Source organism: Ictidomys tridecemlineatus, chromosome 7 (genome assembly GCF_052094955.1).
Source record: "Ictidomys tridecemlineatus isolate mIctTri1 chromosome 7, mIctTri1.hap1, whole genome shotgun sequence".
In the NCBI taxonomy this organism is placed as follows: Eukaryota; Metazoa; Chordata; class Mammalia; order Rodentia; family Sciuridae; genus Ictidomys; species Ictidomys tridecemlineatus.
In genome coordinates this window covers 96,369,310-96,389,893 of record NC_135483.1, presented here as the reverse complement: position 1 = coordinate 96,389,893, position 20,584 = coordinate 96,369,310, and the positions used below count along the sequence as shown (strand labels likewise).

Here is a 20,584-nt window from a genome sequence, read left to right as displayed (position 1 = left end):
GTTCTGAGTGTGAAAAAGAGCTAAGTGTCTTCATCCTAGTCTTTGTTCCTGTTGGCAGAGTTGTACTGACTTAAGTTCATTTCTGAGCCTAGGGTAGATGTTCGGTGAAGGGTTCAGGGGCTTGGTTTTTAGTATTGTTTTAGGAGATTGGTTATTTTATTGTTTTGGGCTTTTCTGGCAAGGAGAGGATGAGTTTGTGGTAAGCTGGGTAGTGAATACTTCAGACATTCTGAGAGTTTTTTTAGCCCATTTGCTGCTTTGATAGCATTAAAAAAAATCTAAAAAAATAAATAAATAACTTTCCCAAAGTCACAGAACTATTAAGAGGCTGAACCTGGGACTCAAACTCAAGTGTCTTCAATTCTAAAAGCATATCATTTTCATAGTGTATAAGGATTGTTTGCGGCTCCAGGAAAAGAGTACTATTAAGCTCATGGTTTTAGAAAGATAGGCCTTCTTTGTTGTTTGGTCTGAGACTGAACAAGAAGACAGTGGTTCTGAAAACTGGCAGACATTGGATGAAACTTCAGTGAGCCCTCCCTGGGAAGGCTCTCCTCTGCTTCCTGGCCTTCAGACTCCAGGGCTTCTGTTCTATCCTCTCTACTGCTCGGAGCTCTTGCTCATGAAATGAGGATCATACAGCAATATATATGTCAAGAATTCTGAACAGGTTCTTCTTTGTAAAAATCAGTCAGTGTTAGCTGCTAGCCGCAGCCATCGTTTTCCTTTTCACTGTCAGCAGCAGCAGCAGCTAGTTTTCAGTTCTCAAATGCCCTTAAATATGATCTTCAGGTTCAAACAAGTTTCTGTCCTGAGCTCCACGTCCCCTTGTCCTGTACTTTCCTTACCCCAACAGGATCCCTGTGTAGGGTGAAGTGTCACCCCTCTCTGCTTCCCCACTCAAGCTGGCTGGCTGTCTGCTGGCAGCTCCAGCCCCCCCTGCCCTCACTCCTGAACTCTGCATGTCCATGGTATGGTACCAGACATAAGGAAGCCAATTCCCTTGTCTGTGGCCAGTGTTTCTGTTTTCCGCCTCATCTCATGTCTTGACAAGGGGAAACATATTTTGATTCCTAGAACCAAAAAATCTGAAAACAGTGTCACAGGTCACTGATCCTAGCCTCAGGCTCATAGGGCTCTTGGCTCTAAAGTCAGTATTTAGCTTCTTCCCTCTTTCCTGACTCTCATTTGTTCAAGTGAAGCTGGACTTTGAGCCTGGTCAACCATGTTAAATGCCTTAAGGACTGTCTATATGTGTTTGGGCATGTTTCTCTAAATGTTATGGTGTTAGAATAACAAAACTTATGGTTTCAGTTTTAGACTCAAATTGCAACCCTATAATATTTTAGTTTTATTATTGGTCCAATCAACTTTGCAGGGCTAACACCTAGCCATGTTGTTTTATGTGCTGAATATTTGACATTCAAGTGAATTTTGTAGCACAACTATTACAATGCTGGAGTTAACTGATTCTATTGTATCAGAGTCTTAATTTTGAGTTGCCTTAAAGTTATTCTTTACTTAAAAAATGAAGTATGAAGCTTGTCTCCCAAAATGTGATTGTTCTCTATTATGACAGAGCCTATGACATGCTCCTAGAAGGGATTAAATAAGTTACTGTTGAATAAATAAAGAACAGTTCATAACCCTTAGTATGTAAGGCTTATTTTATGCCCCTGTTTTGTATCAAATAATTAGATGTTTATCTTAATTTGACCTTGAGCAGTTATTCTGAAAGATTAGTTTGTTTTCTGAAAATGTAATGTCCAATATAATAGTCACTAGCCATATGTTAGCAATAAAATGTGACTAGCGTAGTAAAATGTTTAAATCTGTAGAGACAGAGGAGTGGATTAGTGGTAGCAAGGGCCTGAGGAGAGATGGGAATTGGGACTAACTGCTAATAGGTACAGGGTTTCTTTTTGGAATAAAGGAATTGTTTTGGATTTAGATGGTGGTGATGGTTGCACAATAGCACACGCGCGTGCACGCGCGCGCACACACACACACACACACCAAAAAAAAAAAAACCCACTAAGTATATACTTTAAAATGGCAGATTTTCTAATTTATGATTATTCGTCAGTTTTTTCAATGTAAACAATTATAGTGAATGAAATAAATTCCCTGTCCTCCAGGAACTCAGCAGGCAGGCCTGGAGGATTATACATAATAAATAATTATTGTACATTGCATGATGAGTGAATTCTGGGTCTAAATTCAGGATCATGCAGCTGGGAGTCTAACCTAGTTTATGTGGTCAGAGGAACTTTCCTTCAGCCAATGTTGAAGGAGGAGTCGATGCGATTTAGTTGTTTATTTTTTCTTTGGGAAATCCCTAAAGTCCCTGAGCCTTGGATAAGGGCTGTCTGCCTTTGAGCATGTCTTCTGTCCTGAGGTTCTCCACAAACTATAGCCCTGGAAAACATGAAATGTTCTAGATGCCAGGACCCTTTTAGGAGTGGGGAACCTTGGTAAGACCCAGTGTTGTTCTCAGTTGTTCCCAATTGAGAACAGTGTGTTGACGCTAGTTTCAGCAGAAGTGCTTCATTAATCACAGGGAGTGATGGAGACTCAGCCAAGATCAGTTCCCAAGCCTCACGTTAAGAGCTGGGCCAAGGATGCTTCCTCTACCTCCATGATTAGGAAGCTAACTAGCAGTCTGGGGAACTAGGAGGCTGGTGCTCCAGCTGCTTCTGCCAGAATCAAGAAACTCTGCAAAACCACGAAGCCATTTTGACAGATGCTGGCCCCAAAACCAGGTTGCTTCTAGTGTGATCCATGCCAGCACAGTGGGTTCTCTTCGTCTTCCTTCTCTCCTCATTTAACTGTTCCCATTCTTCTGCTTGGTGTGACCTGCATAGCAATTAGAACCCTAGGTATCAGGGAGTATTGAAAATAGTGTTTTGTTTTCCAGCCTTTCCTATACAGGAAGATGCAACTGATATTGATAAGCCAATTTAAAAAGTTTGCCACAGAGCCCTTTACAGAATTTATGTGGAGACCCAAAGTTTAACCTTAGGTGTTATCTGCTCTACTTTAGGCCTATAGATGTATACCTAATGGATAGAAGTGACTCTTTGGCCTTTGGTTGTAAGGACAATCTATTATAAGGCTAGATGATATTTATGACATGATGGGCACTTCGGAGAGGAAGTGGCTTTAGAGCTGAAGGGCTAGGATAGATAGGGAAATGGGACAGAAGAGAACATTTCAGTGTGTGTAGAACCCTCTGTTCAGGCAGTAGATGAAGCATGAACATGTCAGACATGCTTCTAGACATGAGGCTAAGCAGTTGTTAGGTGGGGTCATGGAGGAAGAGGTGCAATGAGGCTGCTAAGGAGGTCCCATTTCCTCCAGAGGGAAGAGGCCTTCCCTTAACAAATGTGGATCAAACCCAGGCAGGGTTGGATAAGGAATGGACCGAAAAAGTAGGAGGTGGTGAGCCTGCAGTCCCCAAACCAGTAGAGGCAGCACGCTGACCCAACAGGTGATGCATGGCATGAGCAGGGGCAGAGAAAAGGCCTTACTTTGTTTTTCTTAAACAATTGCATGTAATAATTTCCTTACAAATTATTTGAAATATGTGAGGTGGAGTGTTTTGCATTATGCTTTTTGTTTAAGGTAGAAAAGCTCTTGTATTGTTGCTTTTATTTTTTAGAGCACAGATTAATTTGAACCAAAAATATAAACTAATTTATACTGAAGTGTGTTTGTCTCTTGTCTCTTTTTAAATTTAAGTTTGCATGGTATGGATACACATTATTGACATCATGCTTAGGTTATGTTTGAGAATGAAAAATGTGCCGGACTCAGTTATTAAAGCAATTAGAGAGCACATTTGACTTGGACAAACGTTCACATTTGTAGGCCTAACAGATATTTTTAAGGCTTTTAACTTACACTGTTACTCCTGAAATGCAGTTCCTGATTCAAAGTGTAATGACTGCACTTAAGGAAATATTGTACTCTCTTCCATCAGAGAGTTCCCATTTATACTATTTGTGTAGTAAATGAAGGGCTGGTCCTTAATTAAAGAAGTTGTGGAATGTTTCTGGATAAGGCACTTCAAGTATTTTCTCCAGTCACCACTTGGCCTAAACACTCTTTGGTGCTTTCAATATAAAAATCCAACCAAGATGCATTTGTTGGAATTTATTGTGATTTTTTAAAATAGTAATTGAAACTCCCTCTTTTTTGTGGCCTGCAGGAGATATGGATTTAGCCGCCAGAGCAAAACAGAGAAGGTAAGAAAAGATAATGGGAGAGAATACTTGAGAGACGGAAGCAAACCCCCACCCTCACCCCCACCCCTTGGCCTCTCTGTGACACTCTGACACTTCATAGACTGGGTAGCAACTCCCTGAGAGGCCCAGGAAGAGTGGGGGATGGCAGGGCTGCAGCTGACCAGGCACTGGTCCCTGGGCAAGCTGGGGCATCAAGGATGTGCCAGCTGCCTTTGGCCTCTCCATTTCTGTCCTAGCGTTTCTATTCTGTAGGCTCTGCAGACCTGGGAGCCGAGTTAGCAGTCTCACCTTGGATCTGCAGGTGAAGGGTGATCAAAATCATGGCCCCAGGGTCTATCAAGTGGGCTCTAAATGTGTGAAGATGAAATCCTCTTCCAGGGCACCCAGAGCAGTCTTCATCTGAGGGCCTCTAGACAGGTCTGAACAGGGCATAGTGGTGCGATGGTGTACAACTGTAAATTACAGGCCTGCCTTCCACCAAGGCAGCCAAGTATGAAAGAGCCAGTAAGTCAGCATGGGGTCTTAAACTTCACAAAGGAGTCAAATTAATTTGTGTGTTTGTGTGTTTAATGATCCTTAATTGTCAGCAGCAGGACAGGCACATAAATCTCATAGTTACAAACCCTTACTGTGTTCCAGGCCCTCTGTTTAGGGCTATGCATATGTTTTTTAATCTGTTCTCCTGAACAGCTCTATGAGGAGGGTACTTATTTCTGTTTCTTAGGTTTGAAAGTTGAAGCTCAGCGAGGCTCTGTGATTTGTTCATTGGTCACAAAGCCCTAAAGTGCCATGATAAGAATCTGAAACCAGATCTCTGGTTGATACCTATAGACATCAAAGCCTGTACTTGTAACTCCTGCCTTGTGAATAATAAAGTACCCACTGAAATGTTTGGTGGTGATCTTGCAGCTTGAGATTAATTAACTCTTTCCTCATTTTTCAAGCAACCTCAGATTTTCTTGACTGGGGCATGCTGCATCCTGCCACCATTCCACTTATCCAGCTCCCCAAGCCTTCCCCACCTTCCTCTACTTCCTGGGCTGATTGTCTCATCATTGGTGCATTTATGTGACCAGGATCATATGTTCTAAAGCCAGACTGGCTGACTAGCTCCTTCACTTCACTGTGTGACTTCGGATAATTTACACAATCATTGTACCTTTCCTTCATTCATAGTATCTATAAAACAGGGCTATCGGTGAACCTACCTCATAGAGTTGTCATGAAGATTAAAATCTAAAGTACCTAGAATGATCCAACACACAGTAAACATTTAAACGTATTAGCTGTAATTACTTTTAGTAGCAGTTTGTTGGCAATTAGTTATACACTGATTGCTATCTTCATTTTGCTATTCTCATTATTTTTTTCCATGTTTGTATTTTCACTCAAATAAATAATCATTTCTTGCAGAGCAGGGTATTTTCTGGGCTTGAGTTGTGTATCATTTATCATCTGATATGTAATAAGGGTTTGATGTGTACATTTAATTTGTTTAATTTTAAGTTTGAAAAGAATTCTGGGTATATGAATGTCTTATGAAATAGGGCAATTTGGTTAAAACTGGGAAAATCACAAGGTACCCATGAATTAGTATTCACATTGTGCTTGTCTTGTTATTCTTATACCATATAGCACATTTAAATTTGAGGTCATGTCCCTGTAGTTGTGTCCAAGCAGGAACACACAGTGAGAACACATGGTAGAGTTGTTTTAGCAAAGCATCTGGAGTTAGAATAGTGTGAGAAGGGCATCTGAGACCAATCCCCACTTTCAACCCCGGGGGTGATACTGATACCCAACGATCAGCAGTAAACCTGAGATCATCCAGGTGGTAGAGGAGGACAGATAATCCAGGCTGTCTTGAGTGTGTGTAGCACATAAAGAGCTGAGATTGGTTCCAGAGCATTCAGTGTGATCAAGAGATGAAGTAGTTTGGAATTTTGTCCTTCAGTCAGTCCAGTGATTTTCAAACTTTTTTTGATTACCCTCAGCAATTTTTTTCTTTCTTTGCAGAAGGGGATCAAACCAAGGGCCTGGCATGTGCTGGGCAAGTGCTCTAACACTTAGATGTAATCCCAGTTTCAAAATTTTTTTCATTGTGATTCATTACACATACTTCCCCCCAAACTACTGCTTAGTGAGACATCACTTTTCTTTTGTATAATTTTTATATAATATTAAAATTTTTAAAATATAATTTTATATAATTTATTAACTAATTTTAATAGTATTTTATGTAACTTTACTTTTTAGGTAATTTTATATAATTTTTATATAATTTATATGGATGATACAACATGAAGCCATTTAATAGGTATGACTATCAATGATTATCTCAACTGGCAGTTTGAAAAAACACTGCATGAGCAGTGATCTGCCCTTGAATCTACAACAGGATAAAATCCCATCAGAGCCTAAGGACAAGTCTGACAAGTGTGTGGCCTAATGCTCATTTAAGCAGTTCAGAAATGGAGACAGATATCAGCCAGGCCCTGAATCATGACTTGCCTGCTCCGTAGCTCAAATGTAAGCTTAGGCTTCTGGATCATCCTTTTGCTTTTAGAGGCTGGTTCAGCTCAGCAGGGGTGAGTGTGCGCGCGTGTGCGTGTGTGCATGTGCGTGTGTGTGTGTGTGTGTGTGTGTGTGTGTGTGTGTGTGTGTGTTTCCACATGCCTCTTTACAATGTTGTCCTTTCTGAATCTCCAACTCTGATGTTCAGCTGTTGTCACAACTTCCTTTTTAGGCTGAGGACAAGAAAACAACACTTCCTGCAGGGCTGTCAGCTACAGAAAAGGCAGATGCCCACGAGGAAGAGGAGCTTCAAGTGGCTGAAGAGGTGTGGGGCTCAAGTCAGTCTTCTGAGTTTCCTGAGGAGAGATTATAGTTCCATCCCCAGCTTTCCCAAATGGCTAGTGCCTTCCATAGCCAGCTGTTAGGAGCCACCACCCTCACCTGCCAGTTCCCTCTCATCGCCCATCATGTGGCTCACCTCACCACCCAGTCAAGGAATCAACTTGTGGAATTTCACCACAGAGACCTGTGTAGATCAACTTGTGGAATTTCACCACAGAGACTTGTGTAGACATTCGCTTCAGTTTTACGAGATCATAACCACTCACTGCTGCTCCTTCCATTCCTCTTTCAGCAGCGTATTCAGTCACTGATGACCAAGATGACCGCCATGGCAAATGAAGAGGTGAGGCCAGTGGCCATGGGGGTGGACATGGAGGCTGGGACTTGGCACTGCTCTAGGGGACCTCCTCCCTAGGGGACGTTCTTCAGAGCCTTTCCTGTTCCTCAGGTCCTTCCTTTGGGAACCTTTGAATAATGCATAGTGTTGTCTTTCCCGGGGACCTCTAGGAGGGAGACTTGAAGGACCTGTGTGAGTGGAACATCCCTGGTGGACGGGTCTTCTGCAGAAGAGCTAGCCTTAACCCTGCCTCCCCTAACTGTGGGTTCTACCGCATGTGAAGGGGCCTCTGTCTTCTGTTTCATTTCACTACCATCTAGATAGAAGATGGAATCCTGAGTTTATAGTTGGTCTTCCCAGAATGCAAGGCCCATCCAGAAGGTTCAGCCAAGTGCCTGGAAGGTTCATTTCTTCTGAGGCCAGAAAAGGCCTATGACAATAAAGAGAGATTATAAATTCCTTTCTTCCCCCATTTGTTTTTCTCTTTTCCTTGAGTTCTAGACCCACTAAGTCCCTTGCAGGCTCAGTTTAGTGACTCTCTGGAGGTCAGAGCATGGGGCATGGAGGATGAGGAGTGGTTTTCCAGTGGTATCTGGGACTGGAGGAATAGCTAGCCCAGCCAGCTGAGTGACTTAGGATGGGAAGAGGTTACTTTGACATTTTTTCTGAGGCTACTTTCTTGCTTCCTGTCAATGTATAAGTGAACAAAAGCCAAATTATGTTTTCTCCTGGGAATGTTATCTGTTTTGCAATAGTACTCAGTGTTCAGGTTTTCCAGTTCAGTGGAAAAACAAGGCTCAGCCTTCAGAACATGCCATATGTGATTACAGAGTCGTCTCACTGCAAGCTCCGTGGGTCAGATCGTGGGCCTCTGTTCCGCAGAGATCAAGCAGATTGTGTCTGAGTATGCAGAGAAGGTAGGTGGGTGCCCCCCTTGGATTCTGTGCCTCAGGTAATGCCCCAGGGGTTTGTTCCTCACTTCCCTATCTCCTTCTCCCTACAGTGATGGGGGTCTGGTTGTAATTCCTCACAGGTTTGTCAAAAATATAGACACCAGGCTTTATCACACATAGCCATCAGCATTTGCCCATCAGCTAAATTAATTTTGTTCTGCAGTGTCCGTTTTTCTGTAAGTATTAAGAGAAAATATGTCTCTTACAGCAGTTATCACATTTGATACATCGTTGCCTGAGGTAAGGCACACACATTTTTCCTTCCTCATCAGGCTTCTTATAACTTGAGCTGGATTTGGCGATTGGGCTGAGGAATGAAGCTTTTTACTACTTAGGAGATAAGCCCCATAACTCAGCCAAGCCCAAGGCAAAATTTTTTGTTCTGCTTTATTAAAAGAGTATAGAATGAACAAAAGCCTGAAAGTCATATTTCAGCATTAGCTTTTTTTTTTCCTAAGAAAAGGCAGGAGAACCTTGAATATTTCAGGGAGGTGGTGATTAATCATTTTGCACATAACTGATTCTGGCCTGGCTGAGATGTAGTATTGGTATGGTCAGATTTACAGGGCATTGTTTCACATCCTTCCTTCCTCAGCCACACTCAGTCTGCTGTCTTCAAATGTTGATGTCTGTTGAAGCGTTTAGCTTTGTTTTCCTTGTTCAAAGCTTAGACAACAAAGTAGTTCTACCTCTGCCTTCTGTGCAGTGGTGACCTTGCTAAATTATTGCACAAGTTGTATAGTCACCTATGACCTAGGGGTATGATCTGCCTTAAACATAGCAAGCAATCATGTCTCACCAAGAGAGGGGGCTTCTGAGCAAGACTGAGTAGGACTGGTTTGAACTTAGGGCCTGGAGTTTCATTCCCCATCCCCCAGGTAAATGCTTTTAACATGGGCTTTTTAATTGAACTCTCAAGAGACTCCAGTCTCCTTTCTTTCCATGTGCCATCTAGAAAGGATGAAATTGATCAGTGTCATCTGAGAGTCGATCAGAAAAGGATTTTGGTTGTTCTAAAAATACAAGTAAACTCAAAAGACTTGAAGATGTAGTTACAGAAAGAGTGATTAAATCACTGCCCCAAGAAGAAAGAGCCTTAGTCTACTGTCAGCACACATACGTGAAATGGCAAGACCGGAGTCTGTGCCACTGGCTACATGAGTCTGTACACAGGATGTTGTGAATTCAGTTTCTTTAGGGAAAAAGGACAACTGGACCAGGCACCCATGGCTGTTTCTTCAGGGACTCTGATTGTGTCTCCAGACTTGTTCACTGCACAGATAGGAGCTGCATTTATACTAACAGGAGAGTAGTCAGGCATATCTTCAACCAAAGGAGGTCCGAATCTCCTCCCTAGCACTGTCCCCAGTAGGAGGCGGAAGCTTACGTACATTCCCCAGGGAGCTCTCACCTCTTGAGCTTTCTCTTTCTCTTTCTCACTCCTGTGCAGATCTGTGCTGCATTCTGGTATCAGTCTTGTACTATTCCCTTCCACCACTTTATTCTCCTAGAACAAAGTGAACTTTGGAACAGAAGGAAATGCCACATCTCTTTTTCCAAGGACATGGGCTTTGAAGAAAGTCAAGCACTCATGGGTTGATTGTCTCTGTTTTCATTGAGTAGATCATGTAGTACTAAAGTTGACAGTTTTAAAAGTTAAATTGCCTTTAATACTATTCCCATGTCACAGCAATTTTACATTTTCATGTTATCTAGTAGTTTTTGCCCCCAGATATTCGTAGCTGTGCATGATTGCAAGCTACATTTATGTCTGAAAGAGGTAGGAGAGGCCTGTGGTTAGAAGTAGCATGTGGAATCAAATCTTAGTTCCTATCTATGTCTTCCACTTTTCGTTATGTAGTCTTAGCCAATTATTTAACTACTCTTTGCCCTATAAAATTTCTGCAAAATAGAAATGTTATTTTTCTGCCTGGTATTGTGCAGATTAAATGAGCTGTGACCAGAATACCTCAAACAGTACTGACACATTATAGCTCTTTAGCTGTTGGCCTTTTATAGTCTGGGTGGGTGGGTTGGTTGATTGGTTGGCTAGCTGGTTTTGCATCACTTCTGAAACATTTCACATCTTTCTGTCATGTTTATTTTGATACTCATATGATAATACAACACAATTCACTAAACATTTTCCTAACATTAGATTATATTCTTGAGCCAGTCCCATTTATTTAAAGACGCATATGCAATGCTAAAATTAGACACATCAAATCACACATCACATATGAATAACAAAAAGACGTACATGCTGGCAAGTTCATAAGTGAATTCAGCAAAGTAAATTTTAAAAATCAGTTTGGGACCAAAGGCACATATCACCAAATAAACAAGTAGTAGAATTTGGTTATTTGGAAAAATTATGAATATGCATAAGGGTGTTGACCCATTAGTTTTATTTCTATGATATCTAGTTGGTATAATTTTTTGATTTAATTCATTTTATTTATATATGACAGCAGAATGCATTACAATTCTTATTATACATGTAGAGCCCAATTTTTTATATCTCTGGTTGTATATTCACATCAATTCATGTCTTCAAACATGTATTTTGGATAATAATGATCATCACATTCTCAGCACTATCATTAGATTTTGAAAGTTGTTTCTAGTTGTTTGCCTTTAGGTAATATTATAAAGTCTGAGCCAAAAATTTTTGCTGAAAGATTTTCTGGGACTTAGATGGTTGGGTTATGGCTCCTCCTTGCTGCATTAAAAGTTTGTGACAAGATAAAGTACTGTCCTAAAGGGGCTTTACAGCATACCCCACAGCATTCCCAACTTTGATGTCTATCTAACTTGCTATGCAGGGACTGTTTGGACCACAGAAGATGGAAGAATTGTTTTGTAGTTGTAGATGGACAGCATACCTTTATTTATTTTTATGTGGTGCCAAGGATCAAACCCAGTGCCTCAGTGGAAAGTATTCTGCCACTGAGCTATAGCCCCAGCCCTTAATTTTTATCTTTTTTGTTGTTTTTCATTACATTTAAGAAATTTGTATATAAACTAGGTAATCTTTTCTTTTGTTATTGTTCCCAAATGAGAAATTCATTGCTTTTCCATAGATGTGATAAAATAGTCCATTACCTTTCAGCTAATCATTTATTAAGTTATTTAATTCTTTAATTTGTAGAGTTTGTTTAGTCTGAAGTGTAGATCCATCTCAGTTTTGTTATTCCTATTCACTTATACAGTTTGTCAAATAATATCCTTGAACTCATTTTGAAACACTTAACTTTATTCCATTTTTGTAGATGGACTCTATTGTTTTATTGGCTTATGCTTCTGTTTTCATTCAAGTTCTGTGATAAAGTCACGTTTGGCATTTTCCTTGTTGATTAACTCATTTTTTTTGCTTGTTACTGTTTTGTCAGTGCCTCTATCCAAAGACTAGTTGCCTTCAATTAGGAACACACCTGGGTTGAACAGGTGGGTTTATTGCCGAATATGGTAAGGTAGTGCATATACTAATGGTATTGTGGGGGCTCCTCAGTAAGACGGTATTTTAAAAGCTTTAGTGTAGGATTTGGATTTGTGTTGGTTGGTTTGGGGAAGGCTTTAAGGAAATGGAGCTTTGTTCTATGTTGGATTCCAAACAGTTGCATTTGTGAGTATGCATCTTAATCTTATCTGTAAGACATGAGAGGAATGAATCTACCTTAGTACTTAGTCTGCCACCTAGGACATCCTTAGCAAGTATCTCCATAAGAGTGGATCTTAAAACATTTTTTAAATCTAGAGGCACAGATCTGTTTTGCAGAAACAGAATCTACCATGAGTACCTTCTCTGTGCAGGTATAATTTATAATAATGTATATAAAGGATGTTTTTGTCATTTGGACCTTTTTTTGTGTGTTTTTGTCCATGTTTAGATGTCATTACAGAAGGTCTTGTTTCTGCCTGATTCTTGCTGGCAGTCATGAAGTTGCCTGGTTTGGTGTTGGTGTTCTTTGAAATTACTTATATTTAATATCAGAGCCTGAGTGCAAGTGCAGGCCAGCTTCCAGCAGCATGAGGCCTGCTCATGGTACCAGGCTAGCTCTCAGATGTCAGAGCTGCTTTATCATTCCCAGGTAGATTTTCCATTGCTGCATACCGGTATAACCACAAATGTAGTAACTAAAACATCTCTCACATTTATCATCTCACAGTTTCAGTGGGTCAACACTTGGCCACAGCTTGCTAGGGTCCTCTATTTTACACTCATAGACTGCAGTCTCATCTGAGGCTCTACTGAGGAAGGATCTGCTTCCGGTATATGTGGTTGTAGCATTTGTCTCCTGACCACATGGGCCTCCCATTTTCTTCATCAAAGGCAGTGAGGGAGGGCATCTCCTTGCAGGATAGACGTTGTAGCCTTGTGTACAGTAATGTAGTCCCATACTTCCTGTCACCTTTGCTATAGCATATTAGCTAGAAACAAATCGCAGCTCCCACCTTTGCTGAAGAGGAAGGGATTACACAAAGGCAAGTGTGAACAGTAGGAGGCAGGGATCATGGGATCTTAGGCTTGTTCATACTGCTTGTTTGTCTTTTTAGTCTTACTGCCATAGATTGGGCTGAAAATCGGCACTGAAGTTACATCTAAAATATATACTGCTGCCTTCAGATCTCAGTAAGAAGACCTTTGGAAGTAGAGATGAGATTGAGGAATGCTCAAGGGGGAATTCATTGGTGGTGCTTGAGAAAAACCCAGGTTAGACAGTGACCAGGATGTATTTTTGCTTAGTGAAGAAAAAGGACAAATTTAAGATAAATTTAAGATAAATTCTCAGAGGATAAAGTGTGTAAAAGATTTTGTGACCGAGGAATAAATTGGACAACCTGCCTGGAGCAAGTGTTTGGAAAGTTGACAGGCATCAGTCTGTAAGAATGAGGTAAAAAGCATGTGCAGACTTCTCTTTCATTTGTAAAGTTCACAAGTTCTTCTAATAGCATAACATAAATAATATATGTGTTTTCAAAGCCAGGCTCTGAGATATGTAACTCAATTTAATATGGTTCCTGTGAAGCAGCAGGGAAGAGGAATGTGAAGAAGCCTCCAGATTTATATAGTTCATGAGTGTCCCAAGGCTCTTGGCCAAGTAGCTCCATCTCCCTTTGTTTTCAAAGTGCAATACCCTTTCCAAAATGTGTTAGATGCAGCTCCAGTGTGCTTTTTGGTGGTATTGTCTAATATTTCCATTGCATCATAGCATTTTAACAGGAAAGAAGTGCCTATTACTATGATTTGCAGAAAACTGAGAAGCCGGACTATACAAAAAATTACTACTATCCCATAAACCTCTTTAGGAACCAGAAGAAAAGGAAGGAAGCTGGGCTGGGGAATGTGTGAGGTCTCCAAAGGGGCTGGATGGGTCTGCCCTTAATGGCACATATACTAGCTGACCACATGCCATCTTGACCAACTTAGTCTGCCAACTAGGACATCCTTAGCTAGTATCTCCATAAGAGTTGGTCTTAGAACATTTTTTAGGACTAGAGGCACAGATTTGTTTTGCAGAAACAGAATCTACTATGAGTACCTTCTCTGTGCAGGTACTTTATAAACCAGTATCTCATTTAATTCTTAAAAATTTCTTCTTTAATTTAAAAAATTATCTCATTTAATTCTTATAAGCTCCTTCTTGCTTATAGTCTTCTGTCTTCTTCCATCTTTATATTTATTTATGTATAATTTAAACTTTCTGTCAATGTGGATATAGACCACATTTCATTCTTCTTTGTAACCTTGGAGTCTCACTGAGTGCCCACAGTATTGTTGCTCAGCAAATGAATGTGCAATATTGTTACCGCTGTTGACCAGTGAGTTCTTGCTTCCCCAATGTTGAAGAATAACACCGAAGCATGCGGAGGCAAGGTCAGAGTAGAAATTAGAAGTTTATTAAAGGACAGCAGAAAAGACTTCTCCCGGAGGAAGAAGGGGACCCAAGAGGTGGAATCCAGTTGGCGGGCAAATGTATTTCCCTTTTTATAGGTTTGGTGATGGAATGCAAGGGGGAAGGGTTAGGACACAGGTGGACCTAATTATCACCTTTTGGGATGGGGATTATCACTTCTCTGGGATGGGCTATCTCCAAATCTGTTGGGGCTGTTGGTTAACACTTCTTTGAGGTGGACTTTGGCCTAGGGCCTTTTGGGACTTCATTAACATTCCATGAATTGTCCTGTGATTTCCCTGAGTCATTCCCAGCATGGCCTCCATTTTAGATTTCACTCGATATTAGACCCGATTTACCTAACTACACTGACTACCTAACTTTAAATCTGGCTTCAATATTATATCCATACTGCAGATGAAGAAACTGTAGGTTAAAGAAGTTAAGTAATTTCCTAGTACTATGTAGCTGGTAAGTTGCAACTTAGAGTACACAACTGACTAACTTTGAAACCTGCCTCCTCAGGTAGATGTAGCTTCTTTAGTGAGAGCAGGTTTGATCTCCTTTCCTTTCCTTAGTATCTGCTTCCAGGCTTTGCAGTGAGTGTGTCTTCCTAGAATCTTCTTCCTTCTGACTGCCTGCTGTGGGTAATGCGGAGGAAAGAGGCTGGGCATACTGAAACTGACCCCCAAAACACGTAAAATTGAAAATGGTGCATTCATACAGAATCACACCTAAGCTGCTGAAAGCTGTGGAAGTTTCTTTCTGGGGTGTCCCAGACCGAGGTGGCTCTTCATATCACTGCAGAGTACCACATTATAATGTACTCATTCAGACTACTGTCAACATCTTGATCTTATTTCTATAGTTAGGTGTATGTTACATCATCAGGAGAATTATTTGTGGGAGCAATATTTTTTTCTTAGTAAATTTTGTAAATTTTCCTGTCTACCAATTAAATTATGTCAATATTGCTTCTGATCTTTTGATTCTGAGGATTGTTGCCTGGCAGTCCTCTACTTCGTCTTGAAGTTGCATCTTTTAAGAGCAGCTCGGGTAATAAGACGCCAGGTATGGCCCAAGGATGCACATGTAGAAACACAAAGGAAGAACGTCTCCTAGAGAATGTACAAAGCAATATTTGATCAGAGCAGATTGTGTCCCCCTCCACCATGATAAATTTTATTCCAGTTTGTGATATAGCAGCATAGAAGACTGCCTCTTCAGGTCTGTCACTACTAACTCTGCCAGTGTGCCTTGTAAGCTTTTGAATTGCAGTTGACAGGAAATCTGCTGATGGTATATGCAAAGGAGAGCCCTTGTCAGCTCTCAGAACTGTGAATCCTGGAGACTCAACAACCATATGGCTGTCTCTTCACCCTTGCTTTTGACTTCATTGTTCTCTCTGTGTCATCACCTTGGAAGCATAGCCACTGTTAAGTTTTGCACACCCTGTTCCAGTCTTATACACACTCCCTGTATCTGTATCTAAAATCCTAAAGAAGGATTCTCTGCTGTTTGGCATAGCTCAGATCATATATTTTTCTCTGGGCCAGTTGTTTGTTGCCGCAATCTGGCTGGGCACAAATCACGAGCCACTCAAGCAGGAACAAACTTTATTTTGGAACTTCCCTGGACGCCACCTATGCAGCGGCTCTCAGGGACACACCACACACCACCCGGAACTCCCTCCACCAGAACTTCACCAACCAACCCCTGCAAGAACTCCAAAGTAGCTGGCACCGGAGCTGGACAGCAGGGGTCTATATACAATTGAATACACAGCTTAACCATCATCATCTCAATGGCTCAATGGCTTCACCTCTCAATGACTCCCTCTGGCAAAATGCCATGCGTCATTCCAACTCGGCTGTGGCCCTCAGCAGTTTGTGTCCTGGAGTTGGGTTCTATGGTTGAAAGCCCCTGAACTAGGAGAGTAGGAGACTGATTCCCCAAAGAAAAGCATTGGTGCTATTAAAGTAGTAAGGGAGGCTAGCACTTCCATGGGCCTTGTTCTTATTAGACATAGGATGTTATTTATTGAATTGGATGGAATCAACTCAGAAGAATCAATTATATCATCTGTACTCTTGAACTACCTGCCTTTATGTTGCTTTTTTTTTCTTTTTTTTTTGGTGCTAGGAATTGAACCCAGTGGGACTTTATTCCCCAGCCCAGCCTTCCCCCCAACTTTTTTTTTTTTTTGAGGCAGGGTCTCTCTAAATTGCTAAGCACCTCACTAAGTTGCTGAGGTTGAGACTGGCTTCAACTTGGGATCCTCCTGCCTCAGCCTCCGAAGTCACTGAGATTATAGATGTGCACCACTGTACCCAGCTTATGTTGCTATTTCTTTTCCCTAATTTTATAATATTTTTACTCTATCCATATAGTGAGTGAAAGAATCTTAAAACATATAAAGCAATATAATTTTGAAGACATTTTAAATAAATCTTCAGCTTGATTTCCTTTTGCTGGAGAACTGACAGAATTAACACATTAGGTAGGTTTGATTTATTCATTTATTTATTTATTATTTATTTGATTTATTATTTAGTAGAACTCTATCTCTTTGCCTTATGTCGCAGGTGTTAATACAATTCATGTCCTCGATCCCTCTTGGAGGGCCATGAGCATCTTTCATCTTTGAGTCCAGGTTGCCTAAAGCATAATAAATAATTAGTAGAGGCTCCTGGATGACTCAGAGATGCTATGGAGACTTACCCAGTAGTCATGTGGGAGAGTCACCTTCCTAATAGAATGTAGGCTCTTCTGTGACCTTGTGAAGACCACTCCCTGCTGCCTCCTCCATAGTAACACTCAACAATGCCCTGTTTCATTTATCTCTTCACCTGTCCCCCAGGATCAGAATGTTTGCTACACAGGAGGACTAGAAGCATTGTTAATCTTCAGTACCTACATAATGAAATTTTCACATTTGTTGAAGGAAGGGAAAGAGAAGAAACAAGAAGAGCTTTAAAAACTTTTTAAATCTGTGGCACAGTTTAAGCCTTGGGAATGTGGAGGATGCACCACCTTTTTTTCTGAATGAATTGGTTTTGCCTATCTAGACTGAGGGTCCAAAGGAAGGCCTTTGTCATCTTCTGCTTCCCCAGTACCTACCACTTTTAATGCTGAATAATATTCCATTGTGTACATATATTGGCTAACGTCACTTAGCATGATATTTCTCCAACTCCATCCATTTACCTGCAAATGCCAAGATTTTATTCTTTTAATGCTGAATAATATTCCGTTGTGTACATATACCACAGTGCCACATGTCTGAGAAAAGGTTAGCTGAACTGAGCCATGGAAAGCCGGAGTTAGAGATTCAAAGTTAATCAGAACTAAGAGGGAGGAGGTTATAAGTCTGGAGAGAACAATGCTGAATGTGTTGCTCTTTCCACACTGCTGCAGTGTTTTCTAAATTCTCCAAGACTGATTATGTAACTTACATTAACTAACAGCAAAGAGAATATCAGCTAAGGAACTATCAACCTGGTGGGATTGTCTCAACCCACAAAGCACAAGCTATACCGTTTCAGGGTCTTTATCAGCTCATATAAAGACAAAGGTGTTGACTTGTCAGATTTGAACATCACTCAAAGCATCACATAAGAAGATAATTGTGAACTGTTTAATCTCAGAAAAAAAACAGTTGTACTAACTCATGATTTGCTGATCTGAGCAGACAGTCATTGATAGAGATGAAAGCAGGAGATTTTGAATTATGTTCCTGCCTTCTAAATGTGAAATGCATTCTGAGCATTTTGTATTACCGTGGAACCCAGAGCAAAGCCTTGGACATAAATATGAGTTTTCAAATTCACTGAATTTCGATAGTGGGAGTTAAGAACATTGAAAAGAGCATTTATGTATTTAGTTTCATTAACGGGAGCAAAGTGTAGATCAGGGAAAGTCGATGGTCACATCCTGTCTATCTTCTGTGGTCAGACTCTGTCAGGTTAATTACAAATAAGAATATATCCAGAGGATAGCAGCCAAGGTAGCCAAAGTTACCAAAAGTCTGTAATAGAAAGGATGGATGGAAGAGCTATGAATACTTAAGTTGAATTGTCACATTAAAAAATTAGATTTAATCTCTGTTGCTTCTGAGAAGAAAGGGTATATCTTATATGTAATCAAGTCTTTGCAAAGATTCTGTTCATTTTATTTATTTGATTGTTTATATACATGACAGAATGCATTTCCATTCATAGTACACATATGGAGCACAATTTTTTATTTCTCTGGTTGTACGCAAAGTACTGTCAAACCATTCGTGTCTTCATACACGTACCTAGGGTAATGATGTCCATCTCACTCTGCCATCTTTTCTACCCCCATGCCTCCTTCGTTCTCCTCCTTCCCTTTGCCCTATCCAGAGTTCCTCTATTCATCCCGTGCTCCCCGCTCCACACCTTCATTATGGATCAGCATCCACTTATCAGAACATTTGGCCTTTGATTTGGGGGGATTGGCTAACTTCACTTAGCATGATATTTCTCCAACTCCATCCATTTACCTGCAAATGCCATGATTTTATTCTTTTAATGCTGAATAATATTCCATTGTGTACATATACCACAGTTTCTTTATCCATTCATCTATTGAAGGGTTGGTTCACAATTTAGCTGTTGTGAATTATGATGCTGTAAACATTGGTTCCACAATTTAGCAATTGAGAATTATGCTGTTGTAAACATTGAAGTGGCTGTGTCACTGTAGTATGCTGTTTTTGAGTCCTTTGGGTATAATCCAAGGAGTACAAATAACCCAATTAATAAATGGACTAAGGAACTGAACTTATACTTCTCAGAAGATGATATACAATCGATTAACAAATATATGAAAAAAAATGTTCATCTCTAGCAATTAGAAAAGTGTAAATCAAAGCTAAGATTTCATCTCACTCCAGTCAGAATGGAAGTTATTAAGAATACATGCAACAATAAGTGTTGGCGGATTGGGGGAAAAAGCACACTCTTACATTTCTTGTGGAATTGCAAATTGGTGCAACCAATCTGGAAAGCAGTATGGAGATTCCTTAGAAAACTTGGATTGGAACCACCATTTGAACCAGTTATCCCACTCCTATTGTCCATTTTTGCTAGCTTTCGTTCATGAAGTTTTGACTTCTTATGTACTTTTGGTCTTATGGTTTTGTTTTTTGACTGTGAACCCACTATATTCCTTGAAAATGTATGGGTAGAAATTGAAACCTGGAGTTGAAGCTTTATTCCAGGGAGAATCTCTTTTTGCTCCTGCGAAGCACATGGGAACACATCAACTCAGGTTTGTTTTATACATAGTTCTGATTTATGGCATTATTGGACTTGCAGGTTTATTAAACCATTCAGGTAGAATATGGATTCAGATTGCAGAACTGAATGTAGGACAATCTGTTGTTACAAAATCTCATACCTATGTCAATATTTATGCATGGCATTTGTTACTGAATTGTACAGATCAAAGCTCAAGATCATAGTTTGGGCAAATACCTTCAGTTTAAAAAAAGTAGATACAAATACCCTCCTGAATCCCCAACTTTCCCTCACTTTTTGAACTTCGGTAATTTCTTAAAATTCTTGTTACCTCATAGGTTTAAAATTTGTTTTTAATTTCAAAAAATTAATATTTTATGTAGTATATTTACTTGTTCTCAATTAAAGGGTCAACCAAGGTCCCAGGAACTTCTGAAGTTCCTCTATTGGTATAGAGAACTTCTGGAACCCTTTGAAATAGAGATCCATTTTGGTGAGGGAAGGGAATGATATAGGAAAGTTCCCTGTATTAGGAAGAAAGTTAGGACTGGGAATGTAGCTCAGTTGTAGAGCACTAGCCTAGCATGTACAAGGCCCAGTCCCACCAAAAATAAAAAATAAAAATAATAATAATGCAGAGAAATAGGTGGTTAATATGGAAATAACATTTTGAGTCTCTTTCAGTTACAAAAATGTATAGTTTTAGGTAGAGTAATAATTTTTTTTTCCCTTGGGTATTTACCATTTTGAACTGTACTAATACTAATGAATGGCATTTAAATTTTTCCTCGAAGAATAGAGGTTGTGAATCTGTCAAGTATTAGAAAATGTTGAATCTACACCAGAAGTCATCTTAATCTACATTGTGTTTTTGAAAATACATTCTTAATCTGAAATTGTTGAACAAAATCAGATTAGCACTTAAGCCCTCACTCCATTGTAAACACAAAGGATGTATTTGTAGCTGGTTGGCATTCTTTGACAGATGCTGCATTTTGCAAGTAGCAGTCAGTTAAAATGACCCAGTATT

General features: G+C 40.1%; 1 protein-coding gene across 6 annotated transcripts in view; it reads left to right on the top strand.

The window, feature by feature from the left end:
• Ccdc93 (CCC complex scaffolding subunit CCDC93) overlaps positions 1-20,584 on the top strand; it is an 86,732-nt gene that overhangs the window by 30,620 nt on the left and 35,528 nt on the right. For 5 of the 6 annotated variants that reach the window (XR_013424033.1, XR_013424031.1, XR_013424032.1 and 2 more), the window contains 4 exons: positions 4,211-4,247; positions 6,994-7,086; positions 7,396-7,446; positions 8,271-8,357. Coding sequence is in view for 3 of the 6 variants with exons in the window: in XM_078017229.1 (XP_077873355.1) it covers positions 4,211-4,247; positions 6,994-7,086; positions 7,396-7,446; positions 8,271-8,357 (268 nt within the window). In the remaining 3 variants the exon portion in view is untranslated. The remainder of the gene's footprint in view (positions 1-4,210; positions 4,248-6,993; positions 7,087-7,395; positions 7,447-8,270; positions 8,358-20,584) is intronic. The other variant, XM_078017230.1, reaches the window with a different exon arrangement.